Here is a 22,078-nt window from a genome sequence, read left to right as displayed (position 1 = left end):
AAGGGTGTTGTGTATGTGTGTGAAGTGTGTGTAATGTGTGTGTATACATATGTGTGTGTATGTGAGTGTAGTGTGTGTGTGTGTGTGTGTGTGTGTGTGTGTGTGATGTGGGTGTGTATGCTGTAAGTGTGAGTGCAGATACATGTGTACTGTGATACAGGTGTTGGAGACCGGAGGACAGCTTTTAGGAATCAGTTTTCTCTCCCACCTTGGGTTTTGGGGAGTGAACTAAGTCTTCAAGATTGAATAGTCAGTGCTTTTATCCACTAAGCTGTTTTGTCATTCCAGCCCTCAAAACTAAGAATGTTTTAAAGGTTAAATAAGGCTTAGAGACTAACTAGGCTTTCACTTAGAACATACATACATACATTTCAGGTTTTTGAGACAGGGCTTCTCTATGTAGCCCTGGGCGTCCTGGAACTTTCTCTGTAGACAAGGCTGGCCGTGAACTCAGAGCCATTTATAAATGTCAATAAAATCTATGCCTAGAAAAATTTAGAAGGATAAATGTAGATAGTCAGTGGATTTTAGCAATGAAGATACAATTAACTCTCTTATTCTTTTAAATGTTTATCACAGTTTAAAATTTTTATAGTATTTTATGTACTTTTAACAGCAGAAGTAAAACATAAAATTAAACAATCATGTCTATAGCTGAGATGTGAAAACTATGTGCGCACAGAGAAGCTTTATTTATTAATTGTTTGTTCGTTTATTTTGGGTTAGAGTCTCACTCTACATAGCCTTGGCTGGCCTGCAGCTCACTATGTAGACCAGGCTGGCCTTGAACTCCCAGTAGTCCACCTGCCTCTGCTTCCAAAGTTCTAGGGTTAAAAGCATGAGCTACCTACATTTGGTCCCAAATTAAGATATATTTTTTATAATTTTTATATAGAATATAACTTCATTATATATGTACACACACACACACACACACACACACACACACACACATATATTGTTTTTTGATCAAAGTCTTCTTACCTTCTTCCACTTCATTGTTTCTTCTTCCCAAGTCCCCCCTTACTTTCATGTGAATGTGTGTGCACACACACACACACTGCATTTACTCAGTGTTGCCTACGTAAGGGTGGGTATAGGTGGTGCTTGAGTAGAGGCAGTGTGCTGGTGACTGTATCACTGAGGAATGTAACTTAAGGGAGGGACCACTTAGTCCTAGATCCTGTCAGACCTTTAAAAAACTAGAGGGATTTACAGCCTTGCTTAAGAAGATTAAAACCTTTTTAAAAAGGCATATGATTTAGTGTGTACTTGCATGTGTTTACAGATGTCACAGGACACCTTGAGAAAGTTGGTTCTCTCTACCATGTGGGTCTCAGGAATCCAGTTCAAGCCCTTAGGTTTGGTGGCAATCAATCAGCTTCCACCACTGAGCTTCTCGCTGGCTCCCTGAGAACATTTCTGTATTTTATGTATGTTTTGTAGCAAAAGCAGGTGGTCAGTTTTACTTATACATCATTGATCAGATAGTTCCCTTGTTTTTGAGCCATGAATCTAGATGTTCTGTGCATAAATTAGTTTGCTCTGAATGCTGAAAACCACTGTTGTGGTCAGAATTCTGTGCTGTGGATCGGTGATGTTTACCTTACTGTCCAGTGTCCTGTGTCTCTGTTAAATACCATGAAGGTTACATAGTTCAAGAAGTAAGCAATGGGAGAATAGGAAACTTTGATTTACGCATGTCTGTCTTGAAATTTGCTGTCATGTCTGCTCTTTCACTCAGAGGAATCTTTCTTCTACACTAATTGTTTAAGCAGGGCAAAGTTTGATTTTGGAAAGAAAATTCTAATGTGGCCTTTGACATTTGCAAACATATATACAATGTATCTTGTTTATATCTGCCTCCCTTCCTGTAGCTGCCATTTCCTGAGTGTGAGAACGTTGCTTAGCTGTTGCTCTTGCCACAGGCAACCTTTTCCTCCCTCCCCCCTCCCATTTCAATTCTTCCAACAAGGGCTTCCTCAGGCCCGCCACCTCCCGCATTAATTTATAGTCAGTAAAATGCACAGTGTTAATTTTAAGGAAACAAAAATCCCTGCTCCCTGCCACCACTTCTGGGAAGAAGAGAGGAATTCTGGGGCCTGGCTTCCGAGGATGGCTGTTCTCTGTTCCCTTTTACTGCTCTCTTTGTCTTAGGTATCAATTGTCATGGGCTGTAGAGTTCCCAGGGCTCTGGGTGCCAGTGGGTGGATGCGGTTTGCAAGGCTCCATGTTGGTGTGCTAACAGAAACTCCTACTGTGTGCTGGGTGCTGTTCAGACAAGGAGGCTGCATAAGCAGGAAGGTTTGTGATGTTATTAATGGTGGCAGCTTAGATGGACCACTTGGAATTGAGTACTATAGAAGTGTCTACCCCTCCCCCCAGTGTGTTCCTGACCCTGAATTGAGAACCACACACCCAACCCCAACCCCTCATGAATATCCTGAGTATGAGACAGATAAAACAAGTCAGCAGCAAGCGAAAGCAGCCTGTGAACAGGAGGCCAGGGCCCTTTCCAATCATCTTCCAGTGTCTGCTGCTGACCTCTCTCCACTCTGGAGCGCTCTTTGTTGAATTCCTGAAACATTCTTAGGTCATTTCCCTGACTGTATGAGAGCTTGTGGAGGGCCCGTGGGCAATAATTATCGCCACAGGCAGGAAGTGGTTAACAGGGAGGGTCTCTTGACTCAGCTGGAAGAAGAGGGCTGTTGTTCCTGCAATAAAAGCAGGAAATCCACAGACTACATACACCATTCATTTCCCCTTCTGGTAGGAAGTAGAGCATCTTTATTCCCACAGTGATGTGCAGCCAGGGACAGGAGAATTGACAGCACATGTCTTGCTGGGTGGTGAAGCTGAGCTCCCAACTAGTATGTATATTATATATTAGTGTGTTACAGATAGAGACTAGGAACTCCTGTCTGGGCTGCCACTCTTGACATCTGGTGTGACTCTGTGTATCTTAGGTTATTGTAAAGTTTAACACGATTCGAGAGAAGCATGCCAGGACGTAAAAGAAAGGGGTTTGACCTGCTTCCCGGAGCACTCGAACATCACAGGGTCTGTGTATTCTCTTCTGTATGCAGTATTCTTGTAAACTCCCTCAGTCAGTCAGAAGGAGGCCTTTAAGAAATTAAAAGAAGTAGGGCATTTGAAGACTAGCCTTAGTTATAATTTAGTTAGTAGTCCAGGATTCCCACCTCATCTTGATTATTTAGCATTTAAACGCTCTTTGATAAACACTGGACAGAGGGAACCTAAATAGAGGACATACCCTGCCCAGAAAGAAACGAAAAGCTTGGCATGGTGGTGCACATCTGTCATCACGAAGTGGAGGCCGGGGCATCAAGAGTTCAAGGTTGTCTTTGGCTGCATAGCAAGCTTGAGTGGGAGGCTGGGCTACTCGAGACCCTACATCAGTGTGTGTGTGTGTGTGTGTGTGTGTGTGTGTGTAGAAGAGAGGGAGGGAGAAGGAGAAGAAGAGATTGATTGGCTGGCTTTATGCCTAACTTACATGCCATAGCAAGGAAGTGGCCAGAAAACAGTGTGGCCATACATTGTCTCTTTTGCTGAAGTCACACGAACAAGTAGTTATTTTCTAGAAGTTGGAAGGAATTCAACAGATGAGACTAAAAGGAAGCAGAAAGGAAGAAACATAAGCCCTAAGCTGACATTAATGTCAGAGCCGAACACCAGAAGCCATCAGAAGGGTTTAGGACACTGGGTGCTTGCTCTTGGATCAAAAGCAGACATTTAACCACAAGTACAAATCGGAGAAGTGTTTGGACAAGTGTGGGTTTTCTCTCAATGGGATGTCATGAGCCATCGAAATTATGTTAAAAGCATGAGTAAGGGGGACGAGGGACGTGTATCTCAAATGAGGCAATTAGAGATGATTGTCACCCTGTGGATACAGTCCCCATCCCTTCCTAGCCCAAGTTCTTCAGAGAATTAAATTTGCAAAAACACATCACAGTGACAGGGCTGGTCCAGGCGCTTTTTGGATGCACTCTCCCTTAGCAGGTGAGAGGCTGCCGGTTCCATCCTCAGGGCTGCAAACAAAACACAAGGAAACAAATCCTCACGGCAGCACACTGATGAATCATACTACCATGCCTTTGGGGTTTTTTGTTTTGTTTTTATTTTTGTTTGTTTTTTGCCTTTTTTTTTAAAGACAGGGCTTTTTTTTTTGGTAGCTCTGAATGTCCTGGAACTTGCCTTATAGACCAAGCTGGTCTCAAACTCACAGAAATCCTCCTGCCTCTGCCTCCTGAGTACTGGGATTAAAGGTGTGCCTAGCCTCTGCCACCTGGTTTCCATGATGCATTTGTGTCTTGGAATCTGTATGCTGAGTGGAAGAAGTGGTTGGCAGAAGGCTTCTTTCTGTAAGTGCAGGAGACAGAACAAGAGGGAGGGGAGCCATGGTGTCAGAGCAACCTTGTTGCAAGGCTGGGGAGTGACAGCTTCTTACTGGGATGAGGGACATGCCAGACTGATCATGTCACAGTTGCACAAAATGGAGAATATGGTGCAAACCAACGAGTTGTCTGCTGTGTGTGTGTGTGTGAATTAGTTATAAAGTTGCCACAGATAAAGCAAGAGTGATTGTCTTGGGGGGATGGGCATATCAGTGGGTTCCTTTTTTTTTCTTTACAGAGATTCTGGGATTGTTCTACATTATTTTTTATGATAGACTTTAAAAAGCTAAGATGCAGTCTAAATCAGTCTTTCTCAACTTGCCCAATGCTGTGACCCTTTAATACAGTTCTTCATGTTGTAATGACCCCCAACCATAAAATTAATTTTGTTGCTACTTAGTAACTATAATTTTGCTACTCTTATGAGTTGTAACGTAAATGTCTGTTTTTTAATTCCCCCCTGATGGTCTTAGGCAGCTCCTTAGACCTTAAAGTGGTCAAGACGCACAGGTTGAGAACCCTTTGGACTCTAAAGAGAGAATTTTAATAGCTGGCCTTTACCAGAAACAGCAGAGATGGAGTTTGTTAATCCTACCTTTAGGGGTGTGTGTGTGTGTGTGTGTGTGTGCGAGAGCGCGCGTGCACACGTACGCATTCATGCTTATGTGTCTTCTGTAATCCTAAAACCTGGCCTCGTCCTCATGAATACGAATAGCCATTCCTGGAAAAAGTTTTCTCATTTGCCTGAGGACCCTTGGAGGCAGGATCCTATCTCTGGGAAAATCAGGAAAGCCTAAACTCTTCCTTGTGGGATATTCTAAGAGGCAGTGGGCTCTGTGAATGTGGAATCAGTGGGGGTTGTAACTTATATAACTTCCTGTAATTGCCTGGCAGTAGCTGGAGAGCCGCCCTCTTCTGTCTGGGGCTGAGCACAGGCTGCATCCCATTCCTTCTTGCCGCTGCTACTGCTGTTGCTGCTGCTGCTGCTTCGGCTGCTCTGTTTATTTCTTCGTTCCATCGGGCATTGTGTGGAGTCAGTCCTTCTCCGAAAAACTGAAATGTCATTTTAACCAGAAGACTCTATCCTCTTTGTGCTCTGGAGATGGGCAATTCCTATGCTGGACAGCTAAAGAGCACGCGGTTTGAAGAGGTCCTCCACAGCTCCATTGAAGCTTCCCTGCGCTCTAACACCCTGGTGCCCCGGCCCATCTTCTCCCAGCTGTATTTGGAGGCTGAGCAGCAGCTGTCATCGTTAGAAGGTAAGAAACACGCATTTCTTATGTCTCTGTGTGTGCAGTTTTTCTTATGTGCGGCTAACGTGAACGCCCCCGTTCAAAAATCTAGAGTCTAGCACAAAAGAATTAAAGTTGCGCACAGATTCTTATTTGTTTAAAAGTAAGTTTCGGGCCAAAAAAATACGAAGAAGAAAAATTTTGGACTCATAAGAGACAGAGCGAATACTGCCTGCTAGGCTCTCTTGAAAGCATTATTTATGTCTGATGTTATGGTTTGTTGGTAAGAGATTTTAATAAGTCTGACCCTCCTTTCTTTTTCTTCTATGACTCATGGTTTTATCTTTTGTAAAAATCGTTTAGAGGTTGTCTCTGTGTGGTAACAAGTGTAAGAGCCTCACAAAAGTTTAAAAGAAATTAAGAGCAAGCCTTTATGAATTTTACATGTACCAAGACTTAATGAATCTGTAAGTGTGGGGCAGACTTGAAAATTTCCCTTATCTGGAAGGTAACTGTGTGTGTTTTCATGTCAAGTAAGTAAGCCTGAAGCAATGCATAGAATGAAGTAGCTGTGAGTCTAGAATTATTTATTTACTTGTAAGTTCATGTTTCTTGCTTGAAATTACATGCATATGTCAGTCGTTTTTGAAGTAGAAAAGGTTATGGTTTTAAAGTGAAAAAAAATATCATTAAACAAGAAAGAAGAATGTCTGCCAGGTTTGCACTATGTCGGGCTTCAGGGGAGCTGTGTATGGCGTGCCTGTCCTGAAGCAGCCCGGTGCCGAACATGCTCATGGATGCCAGAAAGCCCTTATTTTTATGAGAGGACACCGTGAGCCTCCTGGCAAATGGCACAGATAAAGACCTAAGCAACCTGAGTCTAAGTCTAAGAGAGACTAGATTGCGCCCAGCACCATCAGTTAGGACACTATGAAATACTCTGATAGTCATTAAGAGAGTGCCAGTGTTCTCTGCCACAGGAAGTGTCCCTATGACTTCACGGGGAGTAGAAAAGTCCTTAGATACTATTTAATTGATCCCATTTTTTCACCAGGTGAAAGGCTTCTGTGAAATAGTTTCCAGGGACATCCATAACTACTTACTGAGTTGACAAGCATTGTTACTGTCAAACTGAGAGCAGCAATCACGCTTGTAATTTAGAACACTCGGACAGTGTCCTAAACTCTACTGTCTCCTCACCTGCTAGTGCTGAGAGGCCCAAGGTGTCTTGGAGATTTTGAGGGGTCTCAGAATTGCTTTCTCAGTGCTGGCTGTCAGTGTTGGCACAATCGTTTGAAGAGTCAGTACACAGCTGCTCACAGAAACAGAGAGCTGCAGAAAGTCCCATGGGGCCTTCCAGTCACCTTTTGCAACCGAAGATCTCCCTAAGTGGCCCAGCTGGCCACCTTGAGTTGTGGGGAGGTTGCATCTTCTTAGGATCTCTTCTTTGTTCAGTGGGTGGTATTTTCCAGTGATTCCCCACCCCTCCCTGCCCCTGCTGCCCTGACTGTTAGAACCCAGGAGTTCGTTCTTGCTTGTTAACGCTCTGCCCCTCTGAGCATCATCCCAGCTCCCAGGGACAGTGTTGAGGCTTATGAATTTGATTACTTGGCTGCTGAGTGTCCCAAGCTCCTAGCCAGATGTCAGTAAGATTGCTCAGCCTTTGAGTTTGGGTGATGACTTGACCCAGTCCCCCTGTGCTTTTCCTTTCTGCTCAGCAAATAGCCTGGAACCATCCCCTGGGATTTTGTTTGTCCAGTTGCAAAAGTCAGCTGGAGGATTTGGTGGAAAATGGTGGTGACCTTTGGGTTTGTTAGATGCCACCATAAACCAAACACTAAGCTTGGGCCATATCTTCTGCATCATAAACCTTGGAGCAGACAGGCATTTTTTGGACCCTATCTTGTTTTGTCTGTCTGTCTCTTGTCAGGGTCTCTTATCTGATGACTGGCCTTCCTCAGACAATACCATGGTTGGGGGTGCTTATGACCAAGGTGCTGGGACACTAAACACCCGGGGATCTGGTAACCTTTTATGTATTTGTGGGGGGTAATTTAGCAGGGGCCTTATTATAGCTTTGTCCTTTGAATTAGGGCTCTTACCTACTACCCCTTTGGGAGAAAATCCTTTTACACAATACTGACTTTTCAAGAGAAAACCCAGCAAGTCAAATAACTGCATCAGCTCTGTGCATCAGAAATTTACTATTGGAATGCAATTCCTATAATCCTGCCTGCTCAGAATGGTGGGCATCTCAGGGCATGAAAAGAGAATTGAGCATAAACCCCAGAGTAATTAGCCTTATATGCCTGTAGCCAGGCGCCGTGGGGTCCTTGGGTTTGCGTTTTATTATTACTGCACTAAGCCCTGATGGTTTTGTCTAAGACCACTTTAAGGCTCTCACCCTTCCAGGAGACCTCCGTAAACATGTCTGTTTAGTCTGCTCCAGGCTTATGCTGGCTGAGGAGCCCATCAAAGTCCGGAAAGTCAGCCGCAGACCTTTGACCTTTAACCCTGCCTGCAGTTTGAGCCCTTTGGCTCTCTGAGGCCTAAGACCCTCTTCTCTTATTTCTTTCTAAGCGTGTTGAAATGTCTGTTCATTGGACTTAGCAGAATAATGCATAGCCCATTCTCTGTGGCTCTGGCTTTGTGGGTGCTCGTTCTGGTTCTTGGGAAGTCTTGTGTGAGTTTGCACTCCAAGGCTGGTGTCTGTGACCCTCTGGGTCTGCACAGAGCTAGATCAGAGCCCCATGTGACCTGTGCCATCTGCTGTCGTGCTGGTTCCTGGAGTCTGGTGGGACCGTAAGACCTGGTGCCTACATTGAGCACAGGAAGATGCCAGGGAGATAGGGTGGTTGGGCTCAGTCCTCCCACTCTGTGCGTTTGTCTTGTGTAATCTTTCCACAGTTTTCTCACCACTTGGTGTTTGTCCTGTGCACCCACAAGGTCCAGGGCATCAGGAAGGATAGAGAGCTATTATTTCCTTCTCAAGGTCTTGGCTCCAGTCAAGTTATAGCCTCAGTAGCTTTATAGTTATCACAGGTACAAAACTGGGTGTCACTCTAAGGTGCCACATTTTCTAGCACAGTGGATCTTAGTCTTCCTAATGCTGTGACCCTTTAATTCAGTTGCTCATGTTGTGGTGACCTCACCCTTTCATCGGTACTTTATAACTAATTTTGCTACTATTATACTGTTGTATCAATATACAACCCCTTTGGGGTTGTGACCCATAGGTTGAGAACCTTTGTTATAGAATATTGTATTGTCACTGTGGCCATAGGGCTTACCTCGGAACCAATGTGCCTTGCACAGAGAGGTAAGTTGAGTGTCCTGTGACCACACAGGCAACAGTAAACTAAGAGCTGACATGTGGCTTCCCAGAGCTGTGGTCTAGACTTTTCCATTACACATAATTTTGTTGTTAACCTAAAACCTTTGAAGGGAGGGAGGATATTAAAGCCAAGTATGAGAACAGCAGGAGGCAGAAAATAAGCCAGCAGTGAGAGACAGGGAAACAGAAAGAGAGGAGACAGTCATATTTAAGGATACTGGTAAGGACCCTTCCCACAAGTTAATCTGTGTGCTGTTTGGTACTTGAAATTTGAAGACATACTGAAAAGTAATTTTTACTCAAGATACTATGAGAAATGACACTAAATGCCAGCAGCCTTGAAAAAGTTAATTTTTGTGACCCTCCTGCTTTCCCCAACTGTGGGAAAGGCTGACACTCGCTCGGAACAGAGAGCTGCTCTTTCCTCAGCATGACCCCTGCACTGAGAATCGTTCTGGGTGCTGGATCAGTGAGGGCAGACAGGAATCAGGGGGTCTGCACTAAGCTTACCACTTCGAGGGGCGATGCTCAAGGCCAGGGCTTTCACATCAGTTTCACATTTGCTGTTCCTCCTTTCTTAAAACAAACAGCATGTCTGCCCCTATTCTAGAATGTTCTGGAATACTCACTCCTCTTGTTTGTATGCTTGCATTTCCAGCAATGAATATATATTAATTGTATGTATATATGCATTCTTTGGATGAGCACTAATGAATAGCTCAGCAGCCCCCTATGCAATGTTGAGGCAGTGCCTGCTACTTCTGTTTGCAAGAACATCAGGGTCACCAGCAGACACCTAGGCTCAGCTACAGGCCCTGGAACAGCTGTGGGTCAGTGACTCTCTCTCAGCCCCAGGTTCCTTATTTGTGATACTGGTTAATGTTACATGGTGGTACCTCATACATGTTTTCGGAATGCCTACTATATTGTGTTGAGGCTTTGCGTCCAGTCTTTAGCAAGCTTCCATATCCACAGCAACTCCCTCGCACCGGGGCAGACGGGCACAGCGGTGGTGGCTAGAGAAGTGAACTTGAGCCTGAGTCTGTGGGCATCTTGGGGAGTTATCCTCCCTGAGACAGCCTTGGCTTTTCCTCCTAGTACAGAAGATTAGGATGCCCAACTTCCTAAGGACCAGTGAGTTACAGGGCAGCAAGGGACTGCTGAATGCTTCTGAGAGCAGCGCAAATCTCATTTCCTTTGCATGACCAGTTCCTCAGGCTCTGGGTCTTTATTGAGCTTGTAGCTTCAGGTGGAGGGAAAGACCCCAGGGCAGGCTTTCAAAGCCCCACAGCAGCTGCTTTTCACAGCACCTCTGTTGTCCCCCAAATCTAGGTGGCAGCCGAGCAGACAACGAGGAAGAAGAAGAAGAGGGAGAAGGAGGGTTAGAACCCAGCAGTCTCCCAAATGCTTACCAGCTGCCCCCTCCTCCTGAAGGCTGTTGCACCACGGACGGTAAGACACTGCACCCCTGCTCAGGGTCCTCAGCTGGGTTATAGCACTCCTTGTCCTCTGAGATGTGAGGCCGTTTCGTGTTCCTATGCAGGCTATAGGAGGCTGAGAGGTTGCCTCAAGGGTAAGAATGGCACAGGGCCCAATAGTCATTGTTTTGGGTCTGTTGTTTGGAAGTCAGAATATACTTTCTTTACTCAAATTGACCTTGCAGGGTATTTGATTTGGAAATGGGTAGGAATGACCTTTTTCGTCTTGTCCGTTCTTGGCTGTGAGGCCAACATATTTGTATTATCTGGAATCTGGGCAGGCAGCAGTATCATTGCTGTTTTGCTGATGAAGAACGGAGGCAGGGCACGTACAATGCACTGGCGAGAGCTTATGTTCTGTAATCGGAGAGGCCTGCAGGTTCACATTCTAGACCCCATTACTCTGCAAACCAAGGGTTGTCCATCACTGTTTGAGTAAACAGCAGTTGACTTATGGAGCTCTTGTTCTGGAAGTTCGGAGTTTAAAGATGAAAACTTGGGGGGTCACCTGGGGAGACATGTGCTTTATGCCCAGTGTGTGGGTGGTAAGCTTGGCCACATGGGGACTGAAGGGAAACTCCAGATGTAGGCAGAGAACTTCAGGGAAGTTCCCTGGAGAAGAGGGTCTTCCCTCTGGGTTTTAGACAATCTGTAAGAGTTAGCTTAGGGCACTTCCTTGGGTTGGGCAAGCTTGGAAACTGCAGAGGAAGCAGTGGTGCAAAGGCTGATGGGGTGAGAGAAACTGCAGAAAAATCAGTGATGCAAAGGCTCATGGGGTGAGATGCATGTTGCCTGGGAGCTGCAGGTGACTGAAGAGGGCATTCAGGCATGGCCTGGGAGTGGTGACAGACTAGGACAGGACAATATCCAGGGTAGCTGCCAATGCCCTTTGCACTCTGAGGCCTGACCTTGATCCTATCCCTGACCCTGACTCTGAGTGCCAGCTGATGCTACTGGGATGAAGTTAACGGTTACAGCTGTTAACAGGACTATCTAGTGTCCCCAGAGGGAAAGGGTGAGAAGGATGGTCACTAAAATGGCCTTCACTGGATTTCTACATCACTATGGTAGACCCCAACTGCCCCAGCCCTAAAGTGGGATGCTTGCTGGGCTGAGAAAAAGACTGATGAGGGACCAGTGCAGACAGCCTGGAGCAGCCAAAGAAAGAGAAGCTTGAGTTGTTTGCCAGGGCCCAGAGTTGGCTCCCGGGGTGGGGAAGGATTTCACATCACAGTTCAGGAAGCCTGTGAAGTTAGCTTACCCTCATCTAAAGCAAGGCTCAGGAGAGATCCCGAGAAACTCCTACTATCCCTCTCTTCTTATCTTTTCTTGAAGACTTTGAGAATTTATTTTTTCATATGGGAAATACATTTTAAAGTTTTGTAAATACAAGGTTCAAAAGGTGTAGAGAGACTTCTGTGTGGGCCTCAAGCTGCCACTGAGGAAGCTAAGGAGGCCCTGTTCTGCCTCTTCTCCTGACTGTTCCCATTCTGCAGCCCCATAAAATATATTAAGTGAAAGATGAGAAAAGTCACTTTCTGATGGTTTTGTCTTGTCTCAGAGGTAATTAACGTCAGACCTTAACTTCACAGAGACAAGGGTTCTTAGGTGTTCCTTCTGCCCTTAGAACTTTGGTTTTGGGGGATCTCAGGACAGTGTGTGAGCCCTGTCTACCCCTTCTAGGCTTCTGTCAGGCTGGGAAGGACCTACGTCTTGTCTCCATTTCCAATGAGCCCATTGAAGTCCCTTCAGGCTTTCTCCTGGTGGGTGCCAAGTCTCCCAGCCTGCCGGACCACCTCCTGGTGTGTGCAGTGGACAAGAGGTTCTTGCCTGATGACAATGGTCACAATGCCCTGCTCGGTGAGTTCCTTCTTTTTTTGTGTGGCTTTGTCTGCATGTGGTGGGGTAGGGAAGGGAGGCCTCAGTTGCTGGTGATAAGGGTTACTTCAATATTCTATACATACTTCCCCCCCCCCTTTTGGTACGTTTCTTTATGGAATGGAAGAAATATGGGGATTATTTAAAATATGACTGGCCGGGACTAGTGAGAGAGTTCGGCCAGTAAAGTGTTGCCATGCCCCAAGTTTGACCTTTATCAAACTACCTACGGAAATTACCTGTGAAGCCGAGGGAATCTCTGCCTCTCGGCAGGAGCTTGCTCACCCTGGGTGTGTGGAGCTCTTAGATTACAGCTTCACACAGCTGGATTTTGATGCATTCATGTAAAATGCCAGGTCTGATGGTTGTGCTTTTAATAACTCCAGACAGACAGATACTTGGGGGCTTACTGGGTAGCCAGTTCAGCTGAATTATCAAATCCAAGGATATCTCAAAAAGCAAGCTGAACAGTTCTTCAGGAATGAGAGCTGAGGTTGACCACTAGGATCCCACACACATTATGTGTTTGCCCCCCTCCACCCCCCAACTTAAAACATGACTGGTTGCTTTCCTCCTGAAAGCCTGCCATTTATTACTGATCTTTTTTTTCATAGTTAGCCTTTCAAACCTACCTTTGCCTGCCTGGACCAGAAAGGGCTTAAACACCCAGATAGTGTCAGCAACTAGCAGACAGGAGAGTAAGTGTGTGTGTATGTGTGTGTGTGTGTGTGTGTGTATCTCTGCCACTGGGTGGTCCCATCTGAGTGATTACTGCCTCTCTAGCCATCTGCTTTGATTTACAGCTCCCCCCGGAGAGGTGGCATCTGTCACAATTCTGTAGAAGAGCTTAGATTTGTTCATGAACTTGCCCTAAGTCATGAGAGTAAAGAAGACACCAGGAGCCCAAGCTCAAGTCTTTCTGGCTCTGAGTTCTTCCCCGACTCTCTGTGCCCCTCAGGCTTTTGCTGTGGTCAAAGTTCAGTTGGGGTGGCTGCTTGCCCTCCTGCATGTGGGAACCTGTCCACAGTCTTTTAAATAGTCATTGGTCTACTCAGGTCCCGACGACGACTCATTGTGATGATGAGACCAAACCTGACGTCTTGCTCAGATGACATTATTATATTCTTGCTGTGTACCACACTCCCTTCATATGCAGTATCAAGGAATAGCAGGGCCGAGAGATCTCTGTTTACTGATTTCCACGTGGCCTCCTAGGCCCCCTTCACCTATGTAGTAGAGGGAGCTTTGTATATATGTTCTGGCTTTGGGCAGTTTGTTTTTGTCTAATGACTTTGGATTTGCCCATTTATCTCTTTGGAGAAATGGGTAATGGGCAGTGGTCCATTTTTACATGGGGTCTCATCATGATAGAGGAGAGAATTAATTCCTGAGACAAAGTTATGGACTGAGAACCTTTACAACCTCCTCTGTGTTCTCCATATGTCTCAGTCCTTTAAACACCCAGTTTTGCGCTTCTTTTGATCCCAAACCAGGAGTGTGTGTGTGTGTGTGTGTGTGTGTGTGTGTGTTTACTACAGAGGAAATGGAGGGAGGAGAGAGTGGGAATAAGAAAGAAAGCAATGAATAGTTACTGCTTCCAGACTGGGATGGGTTACAATGTGTGTAAACTCTCAAACAAGGAAGAAGAATGCTCCCAGGAGGGGACAGCATATCGTGTGTGTGTGTGTGTGTGTGTGTGTGTGTGTGTGTGTGTGTGTGTGTGTGTGTGTGTGTGTGTATGTGTATGTGTGTGTGTGTGTGTTGTCCCAAGACAGGCCTATGTACTCACTAAGATCAATTCTTTAAGAATAATGCTGGAAAATTACCTATGAAGCAGAGGGAATTCCTGTGTCTCGGCAGGGGCTTGCTCACTGGTGCACGTAATTCTTGGATTACTGCAGTGCTTCTCACAGCTGGCTTTTGATCTGCTGGTGGGATGGGGTGGAATGAGGTGGAACAAGGGCAGGGAGGGGGATCTTGTCTGAATTCCACCCCTTTGTGACTATAAGGGAATTGCTGGGGCAGTAAATCAGGGAGGTTCTGCCTCTTGAGCCTTGGAGACAGGAATCTTCCAGCTCCTTCTCCTCTAGCCCCTAATAGTCTGGTTCCTCCCCAGTGGCTGGAGTGCCCAGGAAGGAACTTTGTTAATTGCTGGCAAAAAGCCATCTGGAATGAAGAACAAGGGCTGGCTGGAAATCGCCTGTGCTTTCTCCTTTGAACATAACTTTATGCTCTCAGCTTGGACACTTAACACTGTTTTGGTTTCCTGCTATTAACCCGGGTGGCTTCCCAGGACAAGGTGGTCCCCACATCTCCTGCAGTAACCAGGCTTAGCCCTGTTTACTGATCTATAAAACAGGGTCTGTGGGTCATCTTGGAGGAAGCAAAGCCTTTAGGAATATTGTTTTAGCAACTTTGAAGCTGTTGAGGGTTTTTGTCTGAGAAAAAAATGGAAAGGCTCACATCCTAGGTGTGTTCTTCAGATTTTGCCGCCGTTGTTGCCTATAATTAATCTAAGTTAACCAATACCTTACCTATCAAAGAAGACAACAGCTGTCTCCATGGCATGCTTACTTTTTAGGTGAAAACAAGTCTATAGTATAGTTAGTAGCCACAGCATTCACACATTTGTTGAATGTATAAGGTCAAATAAAGTCTGGTGTTTAGGTATATACCAGGGAGCTCAACACTTCCATTGGAAGCTTCTGGTTTGATGAGGAGACACAGGCAGAAAAAAAAATGGGGGGGGGGTGTTCATTGGAATCATAAGGTCCATAGCAAGTAGCCATGCCAGCAAATCTTATTTTCATCCTATGGGCCTTGTGCCCTCAGAAGGTCACTAAGGTGTAATCTCGGAGTGTTGGTGATGGGGAAGGTGTTTTTAGTAGTACTGGGTTCAAGACAGGCCCTGAAAAATGAATAAAAATTTTCTAGTTGGGAAGAAGCAGTCCCATTGGCAACAGCAGAACCCACATAGTAAATCTTATTCATTGAAGACGTGGCCTGGAACTATCCTGAGGAAGTCAAAACAAAACAAGTGAGGGAGAGACAGTGTAGTCTGGGGTTCACATGTGACACACAGGAAGCACAGGGTGACTTGAAGAGGGTCACCCAGGTAGCATCTGGGAAGCCTTTGATCTTGAACCCAGATGATGTAGTACAGTCATAGAGAAATAAAAGGGCATCTCAGATATCATGGTGTAGACACTTGGAGAGATGTGTGAAGCTGGGCCTTCACTGGGTCCTGCAGGGAAGCCACCTTTGACCTTGAAACATGGGAAAAGAGCATAAGAAACCTCTACGTCCTTTGCCTTTAGTGGTTTTAGTGTGGGGTGCAGCCAGCCCTGTGCTTTGCGGACCCCCCTTCTTTCTACCAGGATTATCTGGAAGCAAATCCCACCCCCATGTACTTTATCTGAAACTATTGCCGTGTGTATATGTCTCTAAAGGACAAGGATATTTTTTTTTTCTGGGCAGCCAGTGTATTATTTAATCTAAAAAGCTAAAGCATTTATAAATATTGTTAAATACTCATTGAGTTCAGATTTTGTCATAAACTCTTTTTTAAAAGTTGGTTTATTAAATTCAAAGACCCAAAGTTTTCTAATAGCATTTTTGATTTATTTTTTTTCTCTTTTGGATTTTAATATGTATTTATATTTTGAGACATAAGGCCTTGAACTTCTAACCCTTCTCTTCCTCGGTGCTGGTATGCAGGCAGGATTCACTTATACCCAATTTTATGCCAGGTTAGGATCAAACCCAGTGCAAACCAAGCAGATGCTCCCCTACACAAGGTGCAGCCTCAGCTCCTGTCTTTTAAAAAATTATATGTTTTTTCTTCTTCAATTTTTTTCCTTCCAATCTACACTTATAAGAAACATTGGTGGTGTTATGAGTAAGGTGATTAGGGGCTGCAGAGACACCTAAGTGTTCAGGAGGGCTTGCTGCTTTTCCAGAGTTTCTGAGTTCAGCTCCTACTACCCGCTCCAGGTCTAGGAGATTCAATATCTTCTTATGGTCTGTGGGGGTTCCTTTACACATAGGGGCAATCCCTTACACAACCACACACAAACATACACACATGCATATGCGCACATATGCACACACATAAACAAAAATAATAAATCTTCTAAAAGTAAAGCAATTATTGTTTTTAAATGACTTCTTGGGTCTTACACATATAATTGGTTTTTCTCATAAAAGAAACAGAGACAGAGAAGGAGTTGGAGGTTAGTATAGGACCCAATGTAACTATGATGTCCTCACCGAGATTTCCAGATCTCCACATTGTACTCCAGCATCCTGCCCTGAGTCCTGTCTCCCCCGGGGCCAGTCTGACTCAGCTTTGCCTGCTTTTTCCACACAAGTAGAGTGTTTCTGCTTAAGACTGGGATTGGGCTCAAACTTCACGGGGAAACTCCAAAACTCTCTCTCCCTTCTCTGCTCTTAGAGTGTGTTCACACTCGCAAACAGGAATGTTTGTGATTTCTCACATCTCTCACAGGACTATCTCGGAGGTTTTCTGTAGACTGTGTGTTAGTGGGAGTCCAGCCTGTTCATGAGGGTTGGATGATGGAGACCTCCTTTCTACAAGGGATGTAGTCCCAGAAACAAGCCCACATCCTAACCGGCATAAAGCTATGTGCTTAGATGCCACCCACCAAGTCCAAAGGAAGCCACTGTCAGGGCTTCTAGGAAGAATCATGTCACTCCAGTCTGGAAGGAATTGGCAGCTTTTGTCTCTGCCTTCACTTCTGTCTTCTGTGACTGGGTAATGGAAACCCAGACACAGTCAACTTATCTCTTGCTACCTACACTCTCTTCCCTTAGTCCAAGGGGAAGGAAAGGGCCACCATGCTCTGAGTCTGGGACCTGTCAGATATCCAGGGTACAGCTTAACCCCTGTAGAGTGCCTGTGGGTAGTTTTGTGGCGTCATAGAATACGTCAAAGCCGGGCTCAGCCCCTCCCACCACTCCAGGCTGTGTGTTAAGTCACTTCTCTGTGCCTTGATTACCCTCTAACTGTAAACTGGAGACATTATGGATTATTCGTAAGATTCAGTGTGGAGCATGGACCTGGATAACATACAGGGCTTCACACACACACACACAGCTTAACACATAGTGACTGTACAATAAATGTTAGCTGCGGTCATGTCTGCTGACGATGAAAATGAAGCTCAGAGATGTGAAATAACCTGGTATGTTTAAGTCAGGACTCAAGCCTGGGTTCTACTGACATCTATTTTTCTAGCATGCTTGCTACATAGGAGGGTGGTGCCCTCATAGGAGGGCACGCTTCCCACAGCAGCCTGCAGGTGTGACATCCATTCAGGGATATGGTCCTGAGATAGATAGCCCTCTAGTTGTCAATGAGCTCCATGGAAAAGTCCTGGCGTGCTTGGGGTTAGAAGGGGGTTATTTGTGTAGACCACTTTTGGTGGCATAGTAACTGTGTAGTCCCTTTGTGCCCATCAAGAGTCTGAGACTTACCAGATACCTCACTTTCTGATAAGGTCTTTATAAACTCTTAAGTTCCAGGGTCGATTCCCCAAAGGGAGAGCTCTGTGTTATAGTCTTTCTTGAAAGTATTCATTGCCCTTTGAGGAATTTCCTGAAGTCTTAGGATGACATCATCTGCTCATCTGATGGTTTGAGCCATTTCTTTCCTCAAGGCTGGGTCCTATGCTCTCGCCCTGGCTTCTTTGCTTATCCCTAAGGTGTTTCTCAGAAAAGCTATGTCCCTACCTGGAGGCAGTCTGCTTGCTGTCACCCAACTGTCCACTGTGCAACTGGACCAGGAGCTTACTCTCACCTCTGAGTCACCAGGAGCCGCTGCACATGGCTACAGTCACTTTCTGCTGGGCATGCTTGCTGATACCACGAGGCCTCCACGTACATGGCTTGTGACCTGGCTATTTGGTCTCTCCAGCATCCTTGACCTTGTAGCTCCTGTCTCTTGCTCAGTATCCTTTCTATGCTCAGGCTTAGAATTCCTTCTCAGGAACTCTGGACATTTCTCAAGACTGTATTCTTGAGAGCCAGTCAGGCTGTGTGTGTCTCAAGGTTTCTAGGTTGGAAGCCAATAGATATATAGAAGGGTTAATTGTTGTTAATTAATCGGCTAATCATGCCCCCCTTTCCAACCTTCTTGATAATGTTGCCACGTGGTGCTCTCAGTCAGCACATACCTGCTTACAGCTCAACACATGAACAGCCACACCAGCATGACCCTTTGGAAGAGCGCTACTAGAGACAAGACACACATCTTCCTGATGCTGGGCAGATGTTGGAGCCTGGGAAAGTGCCAGTTCTCTGAGTCAAGGAGCTGAGTACTGAGAGATGGCTAAGCACGTGTAGGGGGTTTGTAGAAGAGACCCAAGTAGAGACTGGGCAGGGTAAGGGTAGTTGGAATGAATGAGTTAAAAGGCTCCCATCTTAGTGAGAAGATGAAGCTAGAGGTGGAAAGAGAAGTCTACAGCCTTGGGTGTCTGTGGACCTGGACTTCATCCTTTGGTTGAGGTTACATGTCACTATGTGACTGATTCGAAGGATTTCACAAGAACCTTTTGTTTTCCATAGTGACTGCCGATGGGTCAGTTAAGCCGAGTCCCCCACACACTTGACAGTGAATGGCAATGTGCCTGGCTCTGTGTGCACATTAGCCTCTCCCGAGTCCCACGCAGCATTGTCTGTGTTCTGCTGTTACCTGTTCACACTGTACAATGCGAGTCGGATTTCGATGGTCGATTCATTTTTGTACCTGTCCCGGACAGGCTGGGGTTTTCCCTCTCTTCTAAGGCCTTTTTTAATAATAGAACATTAAAGTGCTCAAGATGTTGCTGATTGCAGATTTTGGGCACTATGGAGTCTTCTCTGGGGCAATGGTTTCAACTTTCACCTCACCTACTGCACTTCTCTTGAATACTAGCCAGAGTTCCCAGGGACAGCCTGTTTAAGAGCAGTGCTTATGTAGAGACATGTGGCTTTTATGGCCTCACGCAAAATGACCTCTGGAGACCATCAAGCAGAGAGGGTGATAAAGTAAGTAAATCTGGCTCTGCCCCAGGCCAGGGCCTCCCTTGACCCAGGACCTTGGACTCACAGGAGCCAGACCAGCTATTGACAGAGCAGGGTTGTTTTGGGATGGCTTCCACAGGGGCAGCGGGTAAATAGAGAGGCTGAATCCTCATGTGTCTCTTGTATTAACCAGTGCCCGTGGCTTCATTGGAACGGCTCTGTGCTTTGTAGAGGTCCCTTTAAACACATGCCCTGCATGTCTGTAGCTCATATAAGGAGGGTTCTCATCACTACCCAGGTGGCCTGTCTAGGGCTGCAAGCCACCAGAGGCCTGTCTATTGAGACCCAGGCTGCTGAACTTTGGGTCTTGCTACCAGTGTCCCCACCATGCATTTGGTATTTCTTAGCATATAAAACAATGGGTTTTATTGTGATGTTTTCAGGCACATACATCATATTTGCCCTCAGCTAACCTTCCTGGTCCTTCCTCCTGTCCTCTCACTGGTTCTCTTCCTCCTTTCAGTGTTATCCCTCTATTATAGATCTAAAGATATCTATATATCTATATCTCTTTATATATATATATATATATATATATATATATATATCAGCATGCATCATGTATGTCACATATATAAAAATATCCTGATTCTGCATATCAGAGAAAATATATAATATTTTGTCTTTCTTGTCCCATTATCCTCTTATTCCTCTTTCTCCCTCTTTTAAAGATATATACATATATATACATATATATATATATATATACACACATATATACAAAGATATATATGTATGTATAGCCACTCACATACATAAATGCATACATCTACATATGTTTAAAATATAGATCGTCTTTCAGAGTCTGGCTTATTTCACTTAACACAATGACCTCCAGTTCCATTCATTTTTCCCCCTCTTCAGATGATACCATGTGTTCTTTACTGTGGCTGAATAAAAATCCATTGTGTGTGTAGACCTCGTTTTTTTCATCCATTCACATACATGCGATTTTCATTATGCCCCCAAGAGGGTGAAAGCTCTCATGCTTGCCCAGACTCATTTCTGTGGCCCAGTCTCTTTGGTCCTGTTGAGCTAAGGGTGTCTTGACCTTCTGGCCCGATTCCCATGACAGGTCCTCTGCCCGTGGCACTCCCTGGGTGATGGAATGGGGAGCAAGTTGTTTGAAGAGGATGCTGGAAGGGTGTTGAAAGGGAGACAGAGAGGCTCATGGCTTACTTCCTCCTGCCCAGGTTTCTCTGGGAACTGTGTTGGCTGTGGGAAAAAAGGCTTCTGCTACTTCACCGAATTTTCCAACCACATCAACCTGAAGCTGACCACGCAGCCCAAGAAACAGAAGCACCTCAAGTACTATCTGGTTCGAAACGCACAAGGGGCACTGACCAAAGGACCTTTGATTTGCTGGAAAGGCTCTGGTGAGAGAGGGGCTTGAATCTGGAGGGGCAGAGTGATAGGGAGCTCGGTATGCACTCTCAGGGCCATTGTGGGGCTAGGAGTGGGTGGGACCTCTGTACAGTGGTACAGGCCATAGCAGGAGCATGGCACTGAAGATGCCCCTTGGGGTCAGTGGTACTTGGACAGCTTATGTGACAGACTCACTGGGCTGGGCAAACAGCAGCAGTATTTGGTCATCTGGTATTGAGCCAGCCTCTTTTTGGTGTTTATTGGGGACAGTGGATTTTGTTCCCAGGGGACATTTATCACTGCCTTGGGATACTCCTAATCATAAAAACTAGAGGTTGCTGCAGGTTCTTCCAATACTGCTGACTACCCCACAGTATGTAAGGTAGCCCCTCCCCCTCCCCGCAAGAGGCTTCTGTTCACAAGGAGGAGGCCAAGAAAGCTGAGCGTGAACCATCATCGTCCTCTGCATCCCTGAACCCTGCTCCCTGTGACCATAGACATCTCTGTGGTGCTGGTCTCCAGGGGTGAGCTCAGCTTTACCAGGAAAAGGCTGCACTGTGTCCCCTTAGTCTCCTTTGTATCTCTCCTATCCACTGTCAGCTGAGGAGGAGCAAGGGCATTGGCTGTCCTGAGTCCTGCTCTGGGTGGTGGAACATGTCCTCGAAGGAACGTCTCACAAGTAGTCAGGAACGCTGTCCTTCTGTCCCCTACTTTCCCGAATCTTCTGGAATCTTCCACACTAGTTCTTTGAGTGGAAGTGGTCTCATGTATGAGCAACTGGGTGCTGTTCCTCTTTTTCTCCCCCACCCCCCATTTTCTCTTCCTCCTTTACTTTAATCTTTGGTGGAGGGAGGTGCTGACTGGTCTGTGGCCTGAGGCAGTACTCTGTGTCTCCTTGAATGTTCAGCCCAGAGCTGAGATAGCTCAGTTGTGTAAGTTTTGTTTCTTGTTACCCCCATTGGGCACCTTTATTCTTTCTGTTGCTAGAGCCACCCTTAGGCAGGGAACTGTTTATGGAACATGGTACCTCTATCCTGCAACACTCGGAAACAGAGATGCCGGTGCCATGCTAGTGAACTCTGGGAAGTCACTGGAGAAGAGCCAATTAGATTTCACATGTACTTGCTGTTTCCCTTAGAGTTCAGAAGTCGGCAGAACTCCACCAACACCTGCTCCAGTTCCCTGTTCCCACCGCTGGAGAGCTCGGGGTCCCTGGCTGCCTTCCCTACTGAACCTGTTCCTGGGACGAACCCCAGTGTCCCAGTGGGAGCTCAGCAGGCAGGTGAGACC

At 45.8% G+C, this 22,078-nt stretch overlaps 1 protein-coding gene across 3 annotated transcripts in view; it reads left to right on the top strand.

Annotated features, from left to right (window-relative positions):
• Positions 1-5,520: 5,520 nt before the first annotated feature.
• The window catches only part of GREB1 (growth regulating estrogen receptor binding 1), a gene marked incomplete at both ends in the record, with an annotated part of 66,160 nt that continues 49,602 nt past the window's right edge, over positions 5,521-22,078 (top strand). For all 3 annotated transcript variants that reach the window (XM_080909544.1, XM_080909543.1, XM_080909542.1), the window contains 5 exons: positions 5,521-5,677; positions 10,317-10,436; positions 12,146-12,322; positions 20,617-20,799; positions 21,927-22,070. In XM_080909544.1, the coding sequence (XP_080765670.1) occupies positions 5,521-5,677; positions 10,317-10,436; positions 12,146-12,322; positions 20,617-20,799; positions 21,927-22,070 (781 nt within the window). The remainder of the gene's footprint in view (positions 5,678-10,316; positions 10,437-12,145; positions 12,323-20,616; positions 20,800-21,926; positions 22,071-22,078) is intronic.

The sequence above is a fragment of the Micromys minutus genome, assembly GCF_963924665.1.
Source record: "Micromys minutus genome assembly, chromosome: 1".
Taxonomy (NCBI): domain Eukaryota; kingdom Metazoa; phylum Chordata; class Mammalia; order Rodentia; family Muridae; genus Micromys; species Micromys minutus.
This window is presented reverse-complemented; position numbering and strand designations above follow the sequence as displayed.